Source organism: Balaenoptera acutorostrata, chromosome 3 (assembly GCF_949987535.1).
Source record: "Balaenoptera acutorostrata chromosome 3, mBalAcu1.1, whole genome shotgun sequence".
NCBI lineage: Eukaryota > Metazoa > Chordata > Mammalia > Artiodactyla > Balaenopteridae > Balaenoptera > Balaenoptera acutorostrata.
In genome coordinates this window covers 73,858,422-73,884,136 of record NC_080066.1, presented here as the reverse complement: position 1 = coordinate 73,884,136, position 25,715 = coordinate 73,858,422, and the positions used below count along the sequence as shown (strand labels likewise).

The window sequence follows — 25,715 nt, the reverse complement described above, 5'->3', positions numbered from 1 at the left end:
ATAATTAGGGTGTTTGAGGTCATTTTTATTCAGTGTTGACCATTAGGAACATAACTTCCTTTTCTAAATCTGTTTTCATGGCTCATTTCATGTCTTTAATGTTGTGTGTGTATGTGTGGTAAAATATACATAACATAAAATTTACCATTTTTAACCATTTTAAAGTGAATTCAGTGGTGTTAACTACAGTCACACTGTTGTGCAAACATCATCACTAGCCCCTTCCAGAACTTTTTCCATCATCCCAAACGTACATTCCTGGTGGTGCAGCCACTGTGGAAAACACTTTGGTGATTCCTTAAAAAGTTAAACATAGCATTGTCATATGACCTGACAATTCTACTCCTAGAGTAGAATTTTGAGGTATATACTCAAAGGAATTGAAAGCAGAGACTCAAACAGATACTTGTACACCAATGTTCATAGCAGAATTATTCGTAATAGCCGAAAGGTGGAAATAACTCATGTGCCCATCAAGACATGAAGGGATAAATAAAATGTGGTATACACCTACAATGGAATACTGTTCAGCCATAAAAAAGCTCAGCTCATTTTAACATACAACTTCTTTTCCAAGAATCTAACCAACTAGATGTTTGAGGAGACCTGAGGTGACTTTCTGTATTTTCACATCTATCACAGAAGCAAACTTACAGTAGATGCTCAGTAAACACTCATTGGTTGAGAAAAACTCTCTGTATCTTACTTGGTCTAGATGCAGAACAGTTGGTGTCAGACTTTGGTGTGTATCAGAATCCCCTGGAGGACTTGTTAAAACACAAATTTCTTGTTAAAACACAGATTGTTAAAATACTCTCAGGGTTTCTAATTCAGAAGGTTTGGGGTACAGTCCCAGAATGTGCCTTTCTAACCAAATTCCCAGGTGCTGCTGGTGCTGCTGGTCTGGGGACCACACTCTGAGGACCACTGGTCTAGCTCAGTATTTCTCAACCCTAACTGCACATTGGAGCTTCCTAGAGCTCCTAGGTCTGCCCCTGGCCCCCGCCCCAGAGATCAGGTTTAATGGGTCTTGGGTGGTGTCCAGATACAGGAGGCTTTAAGGAGCTGCTCAGGTGATTCTAATGTGCAGCCGAAGTTAAGAAGAGCTGGTAGAAAGCCTTCATTACATCGACACCGTTGGGGCTGGAGCCAGGGCTTTTTGTTCTCTGGTGTCAAGGTAAGGTTTCTTTTTTCCAAAGTAATTAATTTTTTATTGTGGCAGAATATATATAACATAAATTTACCATTAATTACGTTTAGTATATTCACAGTGTTGTACAACTGTTCACCACTGTTTAGTTCCGGGACATTTTCATCATCCCAAAGGAAACGCCATACTCACTAAGCAGTCATTTCCCCTCCTCCCCCCAGCCCTTGGCAACCACTAATCTACTTGCTGTCTCTATAGGTTTGTCTCTTCTGGATATTTCTTATAAATGGAATCATACAATTTGTGTCTGGCTTCTTTCACACAGTATAATGTTTTCAAGGTTCATCCATGATGTAGCATGTATCAGTACTTCATTCCTTTTTTACGGCTGAAGAGTATCCCATTGTATGGATGTATCACGTGTTTCTCATTTCATAGGGTTGCTTTTGTAGTTTAAATATTTGACTGTGTTTAACTTGCTATTCTCTGCTATAAAATAGCTGTTGACTGAAATAAAGCATTCATGTTCCTCTTGTGTGGGTTTTAGAAAGTAAACTGAACAGAGCTGGCACGAAAGGAAGCTGCAGATAATACAGCCTGGTTTCCTGGAGACGAGGGTCTGGGGGCCAGTAAGGCTATTATTTGTAACAAGCTTCTGAATGAAGAGAGAAAACTTCAAATAATCCTGATAATAAAGACGTGTTCCATGCAAGGTGATGAAGCAGTGTTCCCTGGCAGCAAAAGGAAGCTGATGGGAGAGCAAATAATGTGAGCAGAGGCTGCCTTAGTGACCCACTCCTTCCCTGGCAGAGAGAGAGAGAGAGAGAGAGAGAGAGAGAGAGAGAGAGTGGAAAATGTAACAGGTGCTTTTAATCGTCGGTATAGCTGCCTCTGCTGCCGAAAAGCTGCTCTTCTCTCCCTTGCTGCCCCATCCACCTTCTCAGCACTCATCTTTGTGAAACGTGTGAGGCTGTGAGTGAGGAGCCGAGACTGGATGGGGCGGCTAGACAGCAGGTCAGGGGCCATCCTGCGTATCTAAGTTGAATGCGGCCCTGAACAAGCTATTTAGTTGTGGACTTTGATATCTGTTTACTAGGACGAGAACCTCCCCTTCCCTCCTGCTCTGATTCCTCACCCCCTCTTTGCAACCAAACATCGTCCGGCCACTTCTGCATCTCCACTTCCTGCTCAGATCTCCCTGCTCCAGGACTCTGGCTTCCAGGCCCACATCCCACTGGATTCAAATAGACTCTTCAGCCCTCATTTCTCTTGCGGCCCTTGGCCCCGGTGCCTCCCCGCCTACCCCACCCCATTTCTGAACCTGTCCTCTCTGGGTTTCTGGGGGATACTGCTTTGTCTGAGTTATCTTCCCATTTCTCCTGCCCCTTCTCAGCTCTCTGTAGCTACCTGCCCTTAATGTCAGCTCTCCCTGTGGTTTTGTCCTTGGCTCTTTTCTTTCTCTCACTTACACTCCCCTGGGGTTATCTTATCCCCTCCCATGGCTTCAGCACCACCTCTGCCCTGTCGGGGTTTCCTCCTGAGCTCCAGACCCATTGCCTACTGGCCACCCCCATTGGACGCTCCATGGGTTCCTGAAATCAGACGTGGCTGGAGGGGGAGGCAGACGGGCAAACAAATAATTTGAAAAATAACCAAACCTACCATCCTTTCCTCTCTCACCCTCCTCCACCCCCTTCGAGGTTCTCTATCGCAGCTGATAGTACCGCCAACCCCCCCCCCAAAAGCTGGGGATCCCAGTCCGCTCCTTCCTTTCCTTTGGCCCCATTTTTAGGCACAGAGATGTAACAATTTTACTCTTTTAGGTGTCTTTTTTTTAGGACAATATTTTTTCTTTATTTTTAATCTTTTTTAAAAAATTGAAGTATAGTTGATTTACAGTGTTGTGTGAGAGTCAGGTGTACAGCAAAGTGATTCAGTTATATATGTATGTGTGTATATGTATACGTGTGTGTATATAGGTATATGTGTGTATACGTAGACGTGTGTGTGTGTACGTAGACGTGGGTGTGTATATGTAGATGTGGGTGTGTACGGAGACGTGTGTGTGTACATAGATGTGTGTATACGTAGACGTGTGTGTATACATATACATGGCTGTGTATGTGTATATGTGTGGGTGTGTATATGTATACGTGTGTGTATATGTATATGTGTGTGTGTATGTTTACATGTGTGTATGTATACGTGTGTGTATATATGTATATGTGTGTGTATATGTATACGTGTGTGTGTATATATATACATATACATATATATTCTTTTTCAGATTCTTTGCCATTATAGGTTATTTCAAGATATTGAGTATAGTTCCCTGTGCTATACAGTAGGACCTTGTTGTTTACTTTATATATAGTAGTGTGTATCTGTTAATCCCAAATTCCTAATTTATCCCTCCCTCCCCTCCTTTCCCCTTTGGTAACCATAAGTTTGTTTTCTATGTCTCTGAGTCCATTTCTGTTTTGTAAATAAGTTCATTTGTATCATTTTTTTGAAGATTCCACATATAAGTGATATCATATGATACATGTCTTTCTGTCTGACTTACTTCATTTAGTATGATAATCTCTAGGTCCATCCGTGTTGCTGCAGATGGCATTATTTCATTCTTTTTTATGGCTGAGTAATATTCCATTGTGAATATATGTGTGTATATAGATATGTGTGTGTATACATATATAATATATAATAACAGTATATACTTCTGTATATACTGTACTCTTCACGCCAAAATGGACAAGCTGAATCTCATGAGAAACCCTCAGACAAACCCAAATGGAAGGACATGCTATGTGATATCTGGTCTGTATGCTTCAGAAATGTCAAGAGCATGAAAGGTCTAAAGAGATGCCACAAATAAATGCAGTGGATTATCCGGATTGACTCCCAGTTCAGGAAAAAAAGCTATCAAGGACCAAATTAAGTTTCTTTTAAACTTGGCCTTCATCTGCCCCTACTGGCATAGCCCTGTTCAGCTGCATAGCTCCGTATCTGTAGGCCTCATTGGCCTTGTTTCTCCAGCCCTCCACTCCCTACGCTAGATCCAGATCCAGACATTCCTCTACTGAAAGTTCTTCAGTGGCTCCTCAAGCCTTAAGGCTTAATCCCAAGGTCTGGAGTGCAGCCCACAAGCCCGTCATGATCCCACCCTCCTCTCTAGGCTTTGCTTTCCCTACTACCATGTGTCACAAAGAGGGGGTGGGAGTCTTAAGACTTCACCCCGACTAACAAGTTAGCCTGCCACAGTTTCACGGATGCTGGTAAAGACACGAGACTCCTGAGTCAGAGACGAAGGACAGTTTAATACTCACAGGGGTAGCAGAGTGACATTTGCAGCTGTTTCTCAAGCCCCAGTTCCATAGGGTGAGGTAACCAGGGCCTTGTAACACCTCCATTTGCAAGCTGCTCCACACAATGAACATCCCTCTCAGCTTAGGAAACCCCAGTGTGTAAAGGGGGGTGGTTAGCAAACTTGCCCAACCTTTACCTCCAAGAGAGACATTATTTTACTGGACAGCAAACAGATCTGCTCTCTGCCCTGGAAGGAGACACTGCCTTTATCTATGCAAGATGACTTGCTACATAAACATCTTTGAAAAGGTAGTCTGGAACGAAAGCTGTCAGAGCCTCTGCTGACAGACGCAGGGAGAATCTTTTCCCCACCACTTCTCCGACACTGGGCTGCTGCCATCCTGATTCTCTGATCGCACCCCACACTCTTGTCTGGTTTCGGAGCTCTGCTGCCTGCAGTGGAATGCCATTTTCATCCCTAAAACGCACACCACCATGCACGTAAACATGCACGCACTCTCCTTGCCCTGCTAACTCCTTTATCTTTCAAGAATCGGCTCCTCAGGGATGCCTGACAGCCACCGTCACCCCCAAATGTAGGAATTCTGCCCCACCTTTGTGTCCCCAGGGTCAGTGTACGTTATCACAGGACTTAATCTGCTCCGTTGTCATTACCTGTTTACACGTCTGCTTGGCCCTCAACTCTCAGTGCATGGAAGGCAGGGGCTGTGTCCTGCTTGTCTCTGATCCCCAGTGACCAGCCCACAAAGGGAATCATTAAGGATTGGTCAAAAGAATAAGTGGATCAGTGAATAGACTGTTATTTTAAAGCTGCTAGCAGTTTCTTCCTGTCACTTGAGGGGGAGTAGAATGTCAAAAACGGATGAGGATGGAAAATCTTCATGTGGGAAGGGGCAGGACAGCTGGGGCGGTTCATAAGCATTTTCTACATTCTGGGGGAGGGGCCAAAAATTTGTCCCACTCCCCCTGTTGCGGGACAGATCGCTTGGATAAGCCCTCTTAGTGACCTGGACTTGAGGCAGGTAACTACCCAGTGTTTCTGTGAAAGCTCAGCCCCAGCTGTAACAGTCCAAATGCTGGCGTTTCAGGCTGAGGTGCCAAGCGTTCTGTCTAGTGATCCAGTGATACAAATTGGGTGCATCTTTAACTGGTCTGTGCCCTTGCAAAGAGCACTGTTTTTCTAAAATAATGGATTTAGCTGTCCTGGACTGGAAGGTTGTTGCCTCACCTGTGATGTTATCTCAGACGCAGCCAGTGGTTCTCAGGAGTGATTTTTGTCCCCTCGGGATGTTTGGCAACCTCTGGAGACATTTTTGGTGTCACGAGGGGGAATGCTGCTGACATTCAGTGGGTAGATGGGCTGGCCAGGGGTGCTGCTAAACGTCGTACAGTGCACAGGACAGCCCCCAGACAAAGAATTATCCCGCCCCAAATGTCAACAGCGCAGAGGCTGAGAAGCCCTGGACTATTGTGATCGTCTCGGCTGGGCCACACAGAAGGAAAGAGCAGATCACACATTGCAGAGGATGTTTTTCTAGAAAGAATGAGGTGCTCTCACTGTCAGTCATCCTGGGGCAGGAAAGAGGAATGGAGGCCTAACCTCAGGGGAGGGGAAACACAGTCAGGGCTCCAGGCCAGGAGAGCAAGACTGGAACCTATGACCTGATGGTAGGAAATCCCCAGGGACAGGGATGATCATTGCCTTCGTGGAGTACTGATGACACAGACATCTGGCTTTCCTCTTAGGCTTAGTTGCCTGTGTCACCCCAGGACCTCAGTCAAATTTTGTTAAACTCCAAAGCCTAGTGAGTTGTTGTTTTTCTTAAAGCTACCATTTAATGAGCACTTACTATGTGCCAGGCATCATTCTATATCAAAGGTTGGCTAACATTTTCTACAAAAGGCCAGATAGCAAATATTTTAGGCTTTGTGAGCTGTATGATCTCTGTCACTATTACCCAACTCTGCTTTTGTTAAAAAAAAAAAAAAAAAAGGCAGCCATAGAGAATATGTAAACAGGTGAGTGTAGCCATGTTCCAAGAAAATTTTATTCACAAAAACAGGTGGTGGACTGCATTTGGCCCATGGGCCATAGTTCACCAACCCCCATTCTATATGCTTAACAGGTATTAATTGATCTGCATAACAACCCTACGACAGAGGCACTATGTTCTCATTTAGCAGATGAGGTGACTGAGGCACAGAGGTTGAGTAATGTGCCCAAAGTCACAGTGCCAGTAAGCAGCCAGGGTGCCACTGACCCTGACCCTCACGTTCTCCCCAGCAGCAACCTTTGGAGGGTCTAGAGCCTGGGCGGCAGCAGCGGTTATGAGGTGGTGAGAGGGGACCAGCAGGCAAGCCCTGGCGATGGTCCAGAGCTAGAGGGGAGAAGCAGCAATGGAGAGATTTGTGACCTTGTAAACATTCCTGGGGGGTCTGGAAATAACAAAAAGAGGGGATCTGGTAAAAGACGTGAGCTTTCTGCAGCTACCCACGGGGGAACATGACCTAAGTGACGGCTGACTGGTCTCTAAACATTGACCTTCTGTTGAGCCCGTTCTTCACTTACCCGCTTTCACAAAGAGGAAGTCCTTTCTGATATCTAACCTATAGCGCTTTTGCTGTTATTTAAAGCTGCTCCCTCAGTTTTCCCTTTTAGGGAGAAAACTTGCTGTTCGATGGTTCTTCTCACACCTGAAAGCCTTCATCCAGGCTACTTCTTTTTTTTAAATTTATTTATTTATTTTTGGCTGCATTGGGTCTTTGTTGCTGCGCGCGGGCTTTCTCTAGTTGTGGCGAGCGGGGGCTACTCTTCGTTGCGGTGCGCGGGCTTCGCATTGCGGTGGCTTCTCTTGTTGCGGAGCATGGGCTCTAGGCACGCGGGCTTCAGTAGTTGTGGCACACGGGCTCAGTAGTTGTGTCTCGTGGACTCTAGAGCACGGGCTCAGTAGTTGTGGTGCACGGGCTTAGTTGCTCCGCGGCATGTGGGATCTTCCTGGACCGGGGCTCGAACCCGTGTGCCCTGCATTGGCAGGCGGATTCTTAACCACTGCGCCACCAGGGAAGTCCCCATCCAGGCTACTTCTGTCTCCCTTCCAGAGGGGTGTGAAGTGCAGTTGGGAAGGTCAAGGGCTTTGGAGCCATTGACCAAGCTGCCAATCACAGCTCCACCACCTACTGGCTGTGTGACCTTGAACATATCTCTTAGATTTCCTGAGCTTCGCTTACAAAATGAAAGTGGCAGTACCCACCCGGCAGGACCCCAGGGCTGTTGGGAGGAATAAACGTGGTAGTGTAGTGTCTATTTGTGATGGACTTACAAGACATGCTGGTTCTCAGGCCCTTCTGAATGGAATAGTCTCAATTCCTCCTTCCCCCGCCCCCCTTTTCCAACCTTTTAGAGCAAGTTCTCCCTTTCACCTCACCGGAAAACAAATCTAGGGCTCCCTGCGTCGCTCCTTTTACTTCTAATGAGATATGCATGGTGATGTGGCGTTTCGTTTCAGACTAGTTTCACCTCTGAAATCCTGCCATCCCAGATCAAGTGTCACCTTCTCCCTGGTGCCTTCCCTCACTCCCAGAGCCAAAAGTAAATAGAGAAACAAACCATTCTTTCCTCGTTCACTCAACAAATGTTTCCTCAGCACCTCTCCTGGACTGGGCCCTCTGCCTCTGCCCGAGCAGCCCCCCTGGGGAGGGTGTCACTCCCCACACGGTGTGCATGATGTTCTCCTTCTAGATAACGCCCCTTGAGGCTAGAAAGGGCTCCTGCTCAAACCCGTACCCCTCGAATACTGCCTTGCTTGCAGCAGGCTCGTGCTCAAAAACCACCAGGGAGGAAATCATTCTCCAGTGATAATTTAGCACATTAGCCTTAGCTGGAGAGCAAGCACTTGTTTATTAACCCCAGAGGTACCTATACTTCTCAAGGCAATTACGTGAAGGAAGAGCATTAAAGTCCTGCAGTTCCCCACTTTTTTCCCCACGGCGTAACAAGGTTTCTGACCAGACATCTTTGCACACCCAGTCTTCCCTGCAGACCTTCCATGCTCAGTTTTACTCAGTGCTGGACCATTCCCTGCTCCATCCTTGCTGATAGAGACGTTTAAGCATTACACCAAAAGGTTCATCAAGAGCTGGGAGGGCTCTTGGGAAACTGCCAAAAGGAAGCACCGAGGGACTGAGGGGCGGCTGTAAGTTCTCACCCAAGCATCGCTCCAAGCAGTGAGATGTCAACACACATTCCCGTAGCTCAGAAGCCAGCGGAGAGGCTCACTCCAAGTTCATGGTGTAGGAGATGGGGGTGTGAGTGTCGGGGGTATGGACACACCTAAGAATGTGGATACATGTGAACGTGGATGCATGCGTGCACACATATGTGTGCGTGTGTAAATGCGTGCATACACCTCTTTCCTGAATCACCAGGACCGAGCACGGGGCAGGCGGCTCTCCTCATTCAGTCTCTGCCGGGGCTTCTGTCTTGCTGTGCTCACACGGTGTTCCTCACCAGGAGCTGCTTCCTGCCCCTCTCCCCACCCCCAGGTCCACCCACTCTCTTTGATCTGCTTTTCTTCTTCACTTACGTGTGTCATCTATTCCCTATTCTTCCTTCCAACTCTCGTCTTTCCGATTCCAACCACCACACTCCTTCAGCTGTCCATCCTACTCCCAAGAATCCGAAAACGGTATTGATTCATGACTGTCCCTGTAGGACCCCTGACATCTCTCCCAGCCGTGCGCTGCCTACAGTAATGATGACTTGACTGTATAGATTTTTTTCCCTGGCAACCACACTGGTCTTTGATCTACATTTCCCTTGAGTGTGTCACAAGGAACCATATCAAATGTTTATTTATGTCAACAGGTATTAAGTCTATTGTGTTTTCTTTAACCACTAAGCCTTTTACTCTGAGGTAGGGAAGAAAAGCAAGTTAATTTGGCATAATTTGTTTCTGGCAAGTCTATATTATTTACTTTTTCAAAAAAATCACTGCATTTCCTCAATGGCTTTTGCACAGTGTTGTGATGTGTCGTGTAGGGTACACAATGCCTGGCATAAAATAAGCATCCACCAAATCACTGGGAAAATACACGAGATGGAAATCAGGAGACACAAATTCCAGTCTTGGCTCAGCTTCTCATGCTTGGGCCACTTGACAACTCTGAGTTTTCCTCGCCTCATCTGTAAATGAGTGTGGGGCTTGGCTACATCAGTGCTCCCCACTGGGGTCCCACCTAGGCAGCGGTGGCAGTCTGGATGCTGATGTGAATACTTCACGAAGCCCAACAGAGATGGGCACTCATCTACAATCAGGCTGCTTCTGCCAGTTACAACATTAGATGTCTTACGTTTCTGGCTGAGTTATATCAACAGGGCAGGACCCCCATTGCCCCTCCCGTGGTTCAGACCCCTATCCCCCTCTCCTGCATCCCTCTGGCCCCCTTCCTTCCGTGTTTCACACTCAATTCACTCTTTACTTTGTAGCCACAATGATCCTTCTAAAACGCTTATCTCAGCTTTCCACCTAGAACGCTCCAGCTGTCCCCCCACCATCTCCAGAATGAGGTCCCAACTCCTCAGCCAGCTCCTGAGCCCCTCACACTGGCCCTGGTCCATCTCCCCAGCCCCTTTCCTCCTCACTGAGGTCCTTGGCAGTGCCCAGAACCTACCAGCCTAGGTGATCATGGCACAATCTGTCCCTTAACCCCAAAGGCTCTTTCAACCCCTGCCCTTTGCCTGGCTAGCTCTTACATGTCCTCCAGGTCTCAGCTTAGACATCACCTCCTCCAGGAAGCCTTCTCTAATCCTTTCCCAAGACACTAGGTGAGGGCACTCTTTTCTGTGCTTCATCTCTCTGCTTTGTAAGGCCTAATTCACTGTCTCCTCCCAGATTCTCAGTCTTATTCATGCCTTATTCATCATTTCCTCAGCACCTAGCCTAATACTTGGCACTTTGTATTTACTCTATAAATGTTTGTGGAATAAATGTGAATCCTTATCTTGGGCTAACTAAAAACATTGATTGGTTTTCAGATCTGTCTTTGATTAATAACAAATGGGAAAACTATTTCATTAATAGATTAATTTGTTAAACCTTTTAAACAGTGGTATCCATGGAGGAGGGCAGAATAAAAGAGTGATGCATGTGTAGGGTACCATTACTCTCAGGTCCCTTCTAGGTAATAATTCCAGAAATTTATTTGTATAACGTTTTGGCTCAGGATCATGAAAAATACCTATAAACTAGAAGGGCACTATCAATGAAGAACCTTTAGATTTGCAGGTCATAGGAGAATAGACAGTTACTCAAGTTGGAATCACCAGTTTGCCTCTGGGCTTCCTGGTGGCCAAAGCCAAAAGGGGAAACAGTCATTTGCACGACTGTCTCAGACCTGCTACAAAACCTCTTTGTTCCACAACCCTCACAGTCACCTTTTCTCCTTTCTCCACTTCTCATGCAGTTTCCAGAAGATGGAGTACCAAGGAGGGGCCTCCCTACAAAAGCACCAGGCACCATTTGCCAGTGTCACCATTCCCTGCTATAAGCAAATCTCACCCTCATCATAACCAAGGAGCCCTTTCTGAGCCAACTGTCCCAAAAGGTTGGGGCGGCATGACCATTTGCCCTGAAGCTAACCACGGGCATCCTTACGAGATCTACATGGGTCTCCTATTCACCCAGAAGTCATACAGCTGATCTAGTCACAAGTTAATGATTACAAAAGCATTTAAAAAGTTAAGATGAGCTAAATGAGCCATTTTATTTAGAGTCACGCCAGTTCTTTTTTTTTTTTTTATTGCAATTTTATTTCAATCGCACAAATGAAGTTAGCATGTAGGAAATTTAAATGAAACAGTATGGTAAAAATAGCAGAGAACCAAAACCTCTAATAAGGAAGTCCACCTAAAGCATGAGAATTCAACATTCATTAGTGTTTCATCTTCAGTTTTGATTGACACTCGATGCTTGGAAATTTCGAAACAAACTTTGAGACCATGCTGACTATTCTGAAGAGATTTCAGCACCAGCACTAAGATTTGTACATTCAGTTGGTTTGCAATTGACTTGTTAGCCATTTACACAGTGTATAGTACAGATTTGTCACAGGTCAGATCACAGTGTTGAAGGAAAGAAGTACCTTCCTGTGATTAGAAAGGATCCCTTAAACTGCACTCAGCTTAAGACATCCAATGTACAGGAGCACGAAAACCATCATAATATTGTGCCTCCAAGGAACATAATTTTGATAAGGAAAATAACCTAAGCTTCTGTTTCCCATTTTAATTACTGAAATCTCTAACAATGACAAAACTGTCACATAGGACAGTTACGTCAGTTCTGAGTCAACCTTTATGGACATGAGGAGGTGGCAGCTCGTATTTCTTCCTTCCTGGTTGGCAAAAATTAAATGCTTGCCAGGTCATTGGAAAGCTTGTTCCTTAAAGGAATACTTTTGTGAATTAATTAAAAAAAGAAGAAAAAGAGCCCGTCTATGGGAATTCCCTGGCGGTCCAGTGGTTAGGACTCGGTGCTCTCACCGCCATGGCCCAGTTCAATCCCTGGTCAGGGAACTAAGATCCCACAAGCTGTGTGGCTCAGCCAAAAAAAAAAAAAGCGCCTAATTTATTTTTTTACAAATACTTGTAATACTGGTCCAACACCACTAAAAAGTGTAAGTGAACTGTGGCTTGACTGAAAATTGAAAGAAGTTACAGTTCAAAATCTAATATGTCTCCCCATCATTCCTATATGCTATGTTGGACAGCATGCATACTAGCGATTATTTTTACATTTTCTTGCCCCTACTGTTTCACTATTTAATTGTTGATCAATTAAATCATTTCAGCTCCTTTCTCTGTGCTCTTGGCATCTAACAGGGTGCTTCTTGGTGAGTGTTTGTGGAACAGCTACCATATTTCATTGCTTCTAGATGCCATGGATTATAAGATATATCCCACTTACAGAGATGCTAAAATAAAATAGTTGCATCTGAGAATCAATGAAATACAGTCTTTGTCCACAGCAGGTCCTGGCTCTCTTTCTTGGCCATGAGGTGTGGCCCTGGGAAGAGTCTGGCTATGCTCTTGGGCTCCGCAGTCGTGCCTGCACCCTTCACCCCTGTGGCCGCCCCTGCAGAGGAAGACAGTAACAGACCAGGAGAGAGGGCCCCTGCTCCCTTCAAGGAGACGTGGAGCCTGCTGAGACAGTCTCTGGTCCATTCTCTTCTTCATGGAAAACCAGACCTTCTAGTCTCTGCCCGGGGCGCCTTCACACACCTGCTCTGAATTCAGCCATTTTGCTTTCAATCTTTCTTCTAAGCTGGTTTACCCCACGGGCTCCTCTCTCTCCCCCTGCTGGGGATGGGCTGCCAAGGGCTTTAACTGGCTTCTGGAGGGCTGTGCCCTGCCCTCACCTGAATGCCTGGGGCTTGAGACCAGCATGAAGCAGAGAGGGCAAGTTTGAGCACAGCCAGAGGCCTGACGGAGCCCCTGGCAGGACCCACTCCCAGCTCTCGCCAGCCAACTCTCAGCCTGCAGTTCCAAGGCTTGTCTCTGCCCCAGGTGGGTGACAGTCCCTGCACGGGGCCCTAGTAGCCCAGCCCCAGATTTCTTCCCAGCTCCACTCCTGAACCCTAAATCAAGGCTCAGCCCAGAGGCTTGGGGGAGTGGCACCCTGCCCCCGTGGGCTGGGCAGGGAGGCAGGGGATGATCCAGTGACTTCAGCTGCGTGGCTGAGGTGGCCACGGCTGTGGAACCAGATATCTGGTCCCTAGATGCCGGGGAAGTGCCAGGGTGATGAGCTCCAACTCGACCCCTGGTCTGAAGGACAAGGCTGGGAAGAACTTTCTGGCCTGTGAGGCCCGTGGGACAAGGGCTTGGTGCCCTTGGGGTTTTTTGCTCAATCACTTTTTTTCTCACAAGGGAAACTCCTTTTGTTTGTTCAGAATATAAAAAGAATACCTCCTCACTGTTTAAAAACTCAGGCAATTCAGAAAAGCACGAAGAAGTAGATCCTTTCTAACAAAACTCAGGTTTGTTTGGTATTGTGGAGTTTACCAGGCATTTTCCCATCTATTAGCTAATAGAATTCCACCATCACTCTGTAAAGTGAAGGGAAAGAAGATGATTAGCTACACGTGCTCACTATTCGCCAGGCACTGCGAGCCTGTTTCTGTGTATTATCTTATTTAATCCTCGCCATGACTCTGAAGCAAAGCAGAGGTTCTCAAACTTGTGTATCAGAATCACCTGATGGGCTTGTTAAAGCAGACTGCTGGGCCCAGCCCCAGAGTTTTTGATTTGGAGGTAAATCTGGGATGGGCCCGAGAATTTGCATTTCTAACACAGTCATATATGGTGCTTTTCTTGCTGCTAAAAGAACAGGAGGTGAAGGGTTTGGGTTTTTCCTCCCAGGCTCCCCCCATGAGTTTCGCTTGTAGTTCTGAGTGTTTGGGAAGGGCATCCCGAGCCCCAGGTGACGTTGGTGCTGCTCATCCAGGTGCCACTGAGGTAGATGCTATTCCTGCTCCCATTTTGTAGTTGAGAAAACCGAGGTCCAGAGAGGTTGTTACTTTCCTAAGACCATTTATCCAGAAAGTGGCCTAGCTGCTATTTCCAGGAGTTCTGCCTGCTTCTGGGCTTTGTACACTTTCCACTTCTTCCTCCTGGTTTTCTGTCTCACCCGTCCCTCGCCCCCCATGACACTACACCCGCCTTTAGGAACAAATGCTAGCTTCCCTATCTTTTCACCCAGCTGGTAAGGCCAGCTGTGAATACGAAAATGCAGGCATTTGGGCAGCTACAGGCCAAGATCCTCCAGAACACACAAACCTCAATTCTGCAACTCAGGAAAGATGAGAAATAATGACGAGTGGGTAGACCACACCACATCCAGGCGGACCCTGGATGTTACAACTTCAATTAGAAGTAACTGGAACTATACTACAGATTTAATAAATCACAGCGGGTTGGATTGCTAAGCCTCAAGGGAAATCCCCAAACACAGGGGTTAGGGATTCAGTTCCCTGGTATGAAAAACATGTTCTGGCCTTTTTTGTTCTCTCTCCCTCTTTCCCGGAAGAGTGCTTTATGCCTCTTGTCCTTCATCCTCAGGATGGCAGTGGGAGCGGGGGAGAAGTCACTGGGGTATTGTGAGTTGGCCAGGCCTCTACCTTTGGTAAAGACGACAGTTCTCCTTAATAAAATCAGCCTATTAATTGCACATGCTCCCTAACTGCTGTTTTAAGTTCTCCCTTTAGCTCTAACTTAACCTGTTTTTTATACTGCCTTTGCGTGTGAAGGTCACACGGTGCCTTTGCCTACTACAGAAGTAAAGCTTCCTAGCTTCCTTGCATGTGTTCCATGTCTTGTTCTAGCTTGGGAAGGATGTCCCGAACCCCAGAGATAGTTTGTTTATAGTAACTTAATATTCCAGCAGATTCAGGACAGAAGGGGGGTGGAGGTGGGAGCCTGGAGAACCAATGAGGTTCGCCCCAGTGGAGGATCCCTTCCTAATTCCCAAAGGAAATTCTTTAAGACAGAGCCTCTATTGTCTGGGAGAAAGGAGAGCAGTTAAGGAATGCGGTGGCAGTGGTCACAGGGAGTCCTGCCAGAGCCCGGGACTGGAGAAGCTGGGCAGGAGGGCTTACGAGCCCGGCGCCCAGCACCCCCAGGCTAAGCTGCCATCTTTCCAGAGTCCCCGATCTGGGATGGAGGGGCTGATCTGGTGGATGCCTTGCGGGGCCCTGACTTGGGGAGAAGTGGGACTCGTTCACCTGCCAGGAGTGGGGGTTTGGCTTGCTCTTCCCCTTACATCTCATCTCCCATGAAGGTTTGTCTTATTTCTCCCGAATGATGAACAGTGGTATTTGTCTGTTCCTGAGCTAGCTCACATTGGAGGAGCACCAGGGCGGTGTCTGGCAGCCTCTGGGATGGAGGCCCACCTCTGTTCTCCGCTCACATGATGCGTTCTTGGGTCGTTAGTTTCAATACAGTCATTCCTTTTGGTTGCTCTGTTATTTTGAACACGCTGAGGGTTTTTTTGGTTGTTTCTTGTGGGAGGGCTGAAAAATCTATTGGGGTAAGGATGACTCTCCCAGCCAGCTGGAATTTTTTAACTCTTTTATTGAATATAATATACATACAGAAAAGTGCCCGTATCGTAAGTGAACAGCTTGATGGATTTTCACAAACTGAACACAGCACCCATGTCAAGGAACGAAACGTGACCAGTGTCCCCTCCTTCCAGTCACCTCCGCACCCCAAGGGCACCCGCTATCCTGCCTTCTAACAGCATAGATGCACTTGAGCAGACTGGAGTTCAGCCTTCTCTCACGTGTCAGCCTGACTTGCAGTTGCCCTCTATTTCAGAGTTGGTGGCTCAGCAGGACTGAATTGGGGCTGATTGCAGGGGGTAGGGCACTGACCCAGCACATGCCAACATGTACCCAGCTGCTGCTCCAGCCCCCCAGGAGGAGCACTCAGGGGCAGGGTGAGTGCTCCTCCTGGGGGGCTGTCCTGTCTGCAGGGGGCCATCCGGGAGGTTAGCCTGGTGACTCAGTGTGGAGGGGGGATGGGGCTCGAGTTCTCTTTCCGTGTGCTTCTAGAAGTCCTATCATGTGTTCCTGGAAGCGAGAGGCCCGCAGAGCAGGATGACTCAGAGGCATCTATGTGAAAAGTAGCTGAGGTCTGCGCCCTGGGAAAACCAGCACGTGGCCTTGGGTTGGACTTGCCCCATTCGGTGCAGCCTGTATTGTTTGGAAACCATTCTCCCCTCTCCCCCCTGGCACCTATGCCAGGCTCTCTGTTTACTTGTGTGACTCCAAGCACAAGTGCCAGCTGCCAGCCTGGACCTGTTTGCCTCCTTCACTGGCCCCCACTGACCTGACTCCACATCACGTGTGCTCATTTCACTAATAAAAACCCAGGTTTGCCTCTGTGCTCACCCCCATGCATGCCATGCATCTTTAGACTCTGCCCTCTGCTTCCTCAGCAAAGAGCTGCTCTAACTGTACGCAGGAGGGACAGAGGGCTGGCCAGCGCTAATGGTCAGGAAGAAATGCTTCTGGATTGGTCGGTATGGCTGGACAGAAAGGCCCTCTCTTGGGGAGCACCGTGTCATGCCTAAGTGGCAGTAAGATTTTCCTCCAATACCTTCTTGACACCGTGTCTCTCTGTTCTCTGTAACTTCCTTGCCCTGCCCAGGGGGGCTGTCCCGCAGATGAAGGGAGCCCTGGGGAGACGTGACTTGTGTCTCCACTCCACCTGGGAAGCCAGTAGAAGAGGTGTGGGGCAAGTTACCTCTGACTCAGGCTAGAAAGGTCTTGGGAACCATCTGGTCAGAGGTTCTCTAACAGAGTGCATAAGAATCACCTGAAATAGACAAGTTTTTCAGGTTCCCTCTCTCCCCCAGGTCCAGGCTGCGGCTCAGAAATCTGTATATCTGGAAGGCATTCCAGGTGATTCTGATGCAGGTGAGCCCAAGCCATAGCTTGAGGAATACTGATCTGGACAACCCCTTCCCCAGGTCACAGATGGGGAGAAACCACGTGCTTCCTCCAGACCATATGGGATAAGGTCCAGAACTTGAGTCCCGCCTTCTTTCCGTGCCTACACTGCTCCTGTCTCCTCCCACACACTGAACCTGCCCAAGGGGCCCTGATGCCCAGACTCCACCGATTCCTCCTTTGTCAGGTCTCTTGCCCTACCCTTCCCTCCTACTGCCGCCACTGTAAACTGGACGTTAAGACACAGAATGGGGTTCCTTCAAAGGCCAGACACCTTCTGGCCTCCCTCCCATCCTTCCTCTTCCACCACCTACCACCCCCTACTCTCCTTAAAATGCAAATTACCCTCTGCCCCGCCCCTCCATCCGTGGGACAAAGTGGGAAGAGCCTGGCCTCCCCCTCCATGCTGCCCCTGTTTTTTTTTTTTAATTTAGAACAATATTTATTAATGAAATATATTCACCTTAGAGAAGTCCATACAACACTCTCAATATAATAGAATACTCCTGACACAATGCAATCATTATAGCTTTAACAACATGTTACCAAAAGGTGGACATACATGAAGCTTTTATTTGTGGTAGTGAGGGAAATAACATTCAACTCCAAAAAATGATGATGAGATACACAGGCGTCAAATTGCCTTCTCATATTAATAAAACGTGTAGACACAAAACTATTATTATTTTTGAGAGGAGTAAAAATCTATTCCAAGAAAACAATGTATCTTGATAATAATAGTCACAGTCTACTTTTATTGGGTGCTTACTATAGAACAAGTATCAATACTATGCTAGCCCGTTTCGCATGGATCTCGCCATTTGATCCTCACAGTAACCCTGTGGTTGGTGCCCTCAGTAGAAAGTCTAATACAGGCCTTTAGAACAGCAACAATGCCTTCCTGTTGCACAATGTTAGTGTTTTGGGGGGAAAAAACGCCTGTTGTGTCTCATGTTTTTCTCTCTGTATTTTGGGATAATTTAAAGTATTAGCTAAATATTCTTGAAAAAAATTTTTTTAATATTTTGTTTTATTTTGCATTTTTTGGTAAGGCAAGCATAGGATAAACATTCAAACTTTACAAACAGTGAAAATAACTCTTCCCTCCCAGAGCTGACCCCTAGTCCCTCAGTACTCCTTTCCAGGGGCCATTACTGTTTCAGTTTCTCCTGAATCCTTCCAGTAAAATTCTGTGCAAACACACAGTTACCTTGTACACACATGGTGCCAAATATACATACTATACCTGGCTTTTTCCATTTAACAACATAGCTTGGAGATGGGAGATGGGCCAGCATCCTTACTTATAGACCTGCTGCAGTCTTTTAATACATGACCCAACCTATCTTTCTGACCTTAGAGTCCATCCCTCCCCTGTAACGACTTCTCTACATGTTTTCCCTCAAATGCCATCTTGCTCTTTCTTGCCTCCATTCACGTGATACCATCATCAACTTGGCCAATAGCACTTCCTTCCCATCGTACTGAATCCTCCCCATCCTCCAAGGTCCGGTTGAAAACCCTCTTCCTCCAGGAAGCCTTCCTTGACCATCTAGCCCTAGCACTCTTGTCCTCCTCTGAACCATCAGAGCACTGAATCGTTTACTTGTTATCTGCTATTATTACCTGTTATATTCTGCTTTGAATTGTGAGCCTTAAGTAATTCCCATCTACAGACCACAGCCTATGCTTCTAATTACCCACCCACTTAGCAACATGCCTTGCCCATAATAAGTACGTAAGGGATATTAGTAGCACTGGAGCCATGCAATGCTAGAGCCAAGGAGACCTTGGCCTGGAGGTAGCTGGTTGATTAGCTTAGGGACTTTTCTATGCCTCTTGGGCTAACAAACATCCAAAGGCTAACTAGCAAATCCAAGTCAGATCTTTCTCTGGATTCTGCTTCCTCTGTAGTAATCAACTTCCCTGCCTGTCATCACCCCTCCTGTGCCAACGAGGCCAGTTCCACCCTCCTGCTCCCCATAACAATCTCTCTTGCACATCCCTCGTCACTCAGTCCCAAACAAGACATTATTAACATTCCTGCGCTTGCCAGTGGACCCTAGAGCTTGACCCCCATCCCCACTCCAGCTGATGACCAAATTTCCCATTCATTGCAATACATGAGCTAAGCCGATTTCAAGCTGCTTATCTTGAAACCTTTTTGCAGACTTGATGTCCCTGTCTCTCCATTTAAGACAAGCATTCCTCTTTCACTAAGGACTGACCATCACTGCTTGGCCCACTGCTTGCTTACAAACACGGCAACGAGAAGTTAATTCTAGACCCACTGGCAGCTTAAGTTCTCGGGCCTGAGCCTAACTTTCAGAAAGGAGCCCTTTATTCTTTGTTTACTGTAGAATAAATGTCCTACAGAGGAGAAGGGCACTCTCCTGCCTAGGGCCCTTGCAGTCTGAAGGTAACCTGGGCACTCTCACCTGGGCGGTTTGCAGGAATCTGAAAGCCTTATTCTGTGACTCGCAGTTCAAATGCACAAAGCAGGCTCAGCTCCTTGGAGAAAGAGCTGTCTGAGACCTGTGTGGAGCAAGTCTTTAGAGAGGACGTTGTGCCCTCTTTTAACAATACCAGAACTGCTCTCCCCAACCCCCCAAAATAATCTCTACAGGTCAAGAAGTTTCTGACTTTCTCATTAAATACATTCATCTCCTCAAAAAAGTATTTAAGATCTCTACTTACCTATATAGGTCCACGTGGATCCTGCAAAGAAGAAAAAAAAAAAAAAGCAAGTAAGCACAACTGAGCTTGAACAAGTTAGAGAAAACATGACAGATTTTATTTTTAAATGGGTGAAATTAAAAAGAGGTGGATGCTCAGAACTTCAAACTTTCTCAACATGGAGAAAAGGGAACCGTTATGCACTGTTGGTGGGAATGTAAATTGGTGCAGCCACTATGGAAAACAGTATTGATATATAGGTTGCTCAAAAAAATCAAGAACAGAACTGCCATATGATCCAGCAATTCCACTCCTGGATATTTATCCAAAGAAAACAAAAACACTAATTAGGAAAGATATATGCACCCCTATGTTCATTGCAGCATTATTTACAATAGTCAAGATATGGAAGCAACCCAAGTGGCCATTAATAGGTGAATGGATAAAGAACATGTGAGATATATATATATATATATATATATATATATATATATATATATATTCCATAGATATATATATGGAATATTACCCAGCCATAAAAAAGAATTAAATCTTGCCATTTGTGACAACATGGATGGACCTAGAGAGTATTATGCTAAGTGAAATAAGTCAGAGAAAGACAAATACTGTATGATTTCACGTACATGTGGAATCTAAAAATCCAAACAAATGAACAAACGTAACAAAAGAAACAGAGATACAGAGAATAGGTGGTTTCCAGAGGAGGGGTGCATGGAGGGAGGATAGAAATAGGTGATGGAGATGAAGAGGTACAAGCTTCCAGTTGCAAAATAAACGAGTCACTGATATGAAATGTACAGTGTGGGGAATATAGTCAGTAACTGATATCCTTGGATGGTGACATATTTTAAATGTATAGAAAAAAATCACTATGTTGTATAATAGGAACTAACATAGTGTTGTAGGTCAATATACTTCAAAAACAAACAAACTTACTCATAGAAAAAGAGGTCTTATTGGTGGCTACCAGAGGCAGTGGGTGAGGGCAGGGGGAGTTGGATGATGACCAAAGGGTACTAACTTCCAGTTATAAGATAAATAAGTACTAGGGATGCGATGTACAACACGCTAAATATAATTAACACGGCTGGACGTTACATATGAAAATTGTTAAGAGAGTCCTAAGAGTTCTCATCAGAAGGAAAAAATTTTTTTCTGTTTAATTTTGTACCTATATGAGATGATGGGTGCTCACTAAACTTACTGTGATCATCATTTCATGATGCATATAAGTCACATCATTATACCGTACATATTAAATTTATACAGTGCTGTGTGTCAAGTATATCTCAATGAAACTGTAAGAAAAAAAATTTTTTTAATTAGAAAAAAAAAACCAAAAAGCTTTTTCAGAGTCTGTGTCAGAACAACTGCTTCTCAGAGCAACTGTGCTCCCAGGGGAGACAAAGCACAAGGCAGTGATTTTGTGCAGGGGCCCAGGGATTAGGGAGGGGGCTTCTTGATCAGAAGCCTCCCACATATCTTAGAGAAGCCAAATGTCATCACCTGGAAATTTGGGTAATAAAGTCACAAGGCTCAAAACGCAAAAGCCACCAAAAGGTACACAGTGAAAGCAATTCCTGCCACCCGAGCTCCCTGCTTCATTAGACTTAGTTTCACCAGCTGATGGGAACACTTGCACAGTGTGACTGCACGCACAGGTCTCTGTATTCTGTCCCCCCCCCTCGACTTTTTTGCACACAAATGTTGACATACGGGAAACCCTGTTTTACATCTTGCTTTTTCCCACTTAACAACACAGGCTGGAGAAGAGTTCACCTCAGTACATAAAGAGGAGAAAACTAATCCCCAAAGGAAAGTTTTTCTTTGAGGAAGCTGCCACCCTCATCTGAGTTAGAATTCCAGGGGCAGTGGCAACGTGGAGGAGAGGTCCTGCCAGGAATATAACGAAAGTCACCTATCACTTCCCACTCCACACCCTTCACTCATAAAAGCCCTTTGTGCCGACAACAAAACATAGTTTTAAAAAGTCATTGCATAGTACACCTGAAACTAGCACAACATTGTTTAATCAACTCTGCTCCAATATAAAATAAAAATTTTTTTAGAAGTCGTTGCATAGATAACCAACAAGGACCTACTGTATAGCACAGGGAACTATACGCAGGGAACTATCTTGCAATAACCTATAAGGGAAAAGAATCTGAAAAAGAATATATAGGTATATGTATAACTGAATCACTTTGCTGTACACCTGAAACTGACAGTATTGTATATATATTTTTTTTAATCTTTTTTTTTTTTTTTTAATTTTATTTATTTATTTATTTATGTATTTATGGCTGTGTTGGGTCTTCGTTTCTGTGCGAGGGCTTTCTCTAGTTGCGGCAAGTGGGGGCCACTCTTCATCGCGGTGCGCGGGCCTCTCACTGTCGCGGCCTCTCCCGTTGCGGAGCACAGGCTCCAGACGCGCAGGCTCAGTAATTGTGGCTCACGGGCCTAGTTGCTCCGCGGCATGTGGGATCTTCCTGGACCAGGGCTCGAACCCGTGTCCCCTGCATTAGCAGGCAGATTCTCAACCACTGCGCCACCAGGGAAGCCCGACAGTATTGTATATTAACTATACTTCAGTTTTCAAAAAGTCATTGCAGAGCTGCGCTCTCCTTACCCTGCTGGCACACCTCCCTCTTCATCTCCAGGAGGAGCCCGAGACCCCAAACTGAGACTCAGGGTGTCTCGGGACACATCACAATGAGGGGGCTGTTCAACTCCTATGTCCCTCCCTCCCAGCTTCTCCCAGTGCCTCTGAGATTCTCGGCCCACCAGGGTACTGATGCAAGAGGAAGACTCACATCTCCTTTCTCTCTTGGGAATGATTTGCAGTAAAACTTACCTGACCAACCATCTGGTAGTCACTTATCACCACTGGGCATTTCCTACTCAAGCCAGTGGTGGTTTTGAAAAGCGAAAAGAGGATTTTGTTTGTTTTTTCTTTGTAAGCTGGTTTAATGTCCTATTTTTTTGTTGTTCTGTTTCAATTCTTTGCCTCGGTCTTTTTAATTTTCAAATTCAATTGGCAGTTTTTTCAAATTACACTTGTACATGGTTTAAAGAGTCAGATGACTCTATAAGGCTTTTAATAAAAATATTGGTCCCCTGACACTCCCTAGTCACTTTCCTGCTCCCTATGGCAACCACTGTGAATTCTTTTAAAATGATTCTTTTGGCGTTATCTCATCTCTATAAAACATGCCCATGTTGTGCCTTCATGATTTGCTTTGGTTTAGGCATTATTTGTTGACATCCCACTTTGGAAGAGATGGATTGAGGGCTCTTTCACATACCTGCAACCCGACACCTCGTTTTATAGATGAGAAAATGAAAGTCCACAAGGCGAAGCGGAAGATCAGTGCCTGCTAAGAAGCGTATCTCCACATTTCCCATCACTTCCTACGAACTTAGAGAATCTTCGAGTCTCCTTCCCAATATTTGGGGTAGAGGGGGAGTCCAGACCCCTTAGAGTATTTGATCAGTACTATGGACCTTTCCTCATTAAAAATGCCCACTAACACACACAACATTGTAAAGCAACCATACGCCAATAAAAATTAATTTTAAAAATGCCCATAAGCTTGGACACAGAAAATTTCATGTACAGTTAACTTCAGGAGGTCCATAGAACCATGTTAGGTGTTTGTTTGTTTTGTTTTGTTTTACTGTAAGCTTCTTTGCCATAAACATCTTCGCTGCTGCATAATTAATTGGCATTAAGACAATTTTTCTGTGAAAGATCAAATAACTAGTTGACAGTTTTGGTTTGACAGTTTGGTTTCCACTGGTTGAAATGCATTAGCATTTCTTCCAGTTAGTGATGTTATTGATGGCTTTATCCAGCTGACCGATGACGATCATTTGCCCCAAGAGTTGGTTTCTTATTTTGAAACACACTACATTGGAGGAGAAAGAGGCTGAGGGCCTCGAAGGTGCAGAGTTGAGCCAACATCTCCCACAGAACTTTGAAACATCTGTCACTAGAGATGTGACAAGATGCCAAGAATACACCACAGGGTAGAGGCTTTCACAGTGCAACACAAAGCTCAGGTACAAACATGCACCCTTCTATTTGGAAACTGATACCTCTCTTAATGAAGGAAGAAATGTTAGCAAGAATGAAAAAGTGCACTGCCAAACGAGGAGATGAATCAACAAACCAAAAGAAAGAAAAAGGTATAAATACTATGAATGACAGACTTGGAAGACAAATACTTAGGTACAAGCCACAAAATAAAATCAGTTATTTGCACAGTATTGCCATGAATCTACACACATTTTAAATGTATTCAAATATTTTGTATTTTGCAATAAAGTCTTTTAAATTGTTATTTATTTCTTATGTTTCATTATGTCCTTTTTTAAAAAAATTTTTATTGGAGTTTAGTTGATTTACAGTGTGTTAGTTTCAGGTGTACAGCAAAGTGAATCAGTTATACATACATATATGCACTCTTTTTTAGATTCTTTTCCCATATAGGTCATTACAGAGTACTGAGTAGAGTTCCCTGTGCTATGCAGCAGGTCCTTATTAGTTATCTATTTTATATATAGTAGTGTGTATTATGTTAATCCCAATCTCCCAATTTATCCCTCCCCTCTCCTTTCCCCCCGGTAACCATAAGTTTGTCTTCTACATCTGTGACTCTATTTCTGTTCATTATGTCCCTCTTGATATCCCTCTTTTACTTTTTATTATTTTATTTTCTACAGCAAAATTGCCTTATGGGTCAATTAGTTACGCAGCGAAAGTGCTTGCGGCAAAGATGCTTACGGCGAAAGTACACAGGGCCCCACAGACCCCCTGAAACTTGCTATGGACCGGATGGGAGTTAATAGTCCCCAAATTAACCTCCTCTGAATTAGCAATTGGTTGAAGACATCCAGAACTGTGGGGAACCCAAACTTGTACGTGACCCCCAAGTTCACTGCTAGCCTTTTACTGAAACAGTAGTGAAAAGGAACAAAACAGCTTGGCTTTGGAACCAAGCTACAGAAGACTTCAAACCTCTTTTCTGAACATTTTCCCTCAGCGTTCTGTTTGAGGGCTTCTATTAAAATAGAATCATGGATTTCAGAGGCAAAGGAAGCCAGGTGATTGCCACTTAGCCAGGCAGAGCACTTGGAGGCCCAGGTTGTAAAATCTCACAAAGAACGGGGAAGTTTGTCCTCACTGCTTCCCTGAGAGACATAGGCCACTCGGTGATCCTGGAGGCCACCAGGAAAAACACCTGCTACCTCTGAGCAGTCCTGCCTTGGCCAGAAATTTTAATTGCACCTGCACCAAAATCAAATCATGGCCTTAATAACCTACATCTTCTGCTACTTTCCCCAAAGCTTGCTAAGCTGTGGTTTCCGTGTTGTTGCAGCTCTCATCCTCAGATGAGGAATCAGCATAATACTCTGGTAAGCTCAGGGCCCAGTGTGATCAAGTGCATCAGGGACTGTAAGGGCTCAGGTGGTGACACAGGACTGGGGAGTTGTTCTTAGAAAGCAGCAGCATCAGAGCAATCTTTCCTGCCCTACTTTCTCTGAGCAAACCTGCTTGGCCCTCAGGACTTGGTGCTTTGGGTATAAAGGGCCGTGCCTGGAGGGGCTCAGAAGCTGGAGTCTGGGGAGGAGAAGCACGGTAAAATGAAGGGGAGGGTGGGCTGAGTCAGGGGGTCTTATTGGATGAAGGTCAGGGCCCAGCCTGGTTCATTCAATTCAGCCAGAACTGAAGGCAGGAAGATTTTATAAAGGAAGTGTGCCCCTTTGCTTTTTGGAAATGTCCCCTCCTGGTTTCCCACCTTTAGCTTTAGGGGCAAGGGTCTTCACAGAATTAAACTGACCCCGTAGGCAGGCCAGGCAAAGGCCCCTGCGGTTACACCTCAGTAGCTTCCTGGGAGCACTGTTCCCTTTCCAAGAAGGTCATCTGTTCTATCCGGAGCCTTGGGAGGCCCAGCTGGATGCCTGTTAGAACCTGCAGACCCAGCTTATACTGGGCAAGGAGAATGTCCTGGGTGCCTCCGGAGGAAAT

At 45.6% G+C, this 25,715-nt stretch overlaps 1 protein-coding gene across 2 annotated transcripts in view; it reads right to left on the bottom strand.

Moving 5' to 3' along the window:
• Positions 1 to 25,715, bottom strand: part of CA12 (carbonic anhydrase 12) — a 60,695-nt gene that overhangs the window by 32,614 nt on the left and 2,366 nt on the right. For both annotated transcript variants that reach the window (XM_007165973.3, XM_007165972.3), the window contains exon 2: positions 19,685 to 19,705. In XM_007165973.3, the coding sequence (XP_007166035.1) occupies positions 19,685 to 19,705 (21 nt within the window). The remainder of the gene's footprint in view (positions 1 to 19,684; positions 19,706 to 25,715) is intronic.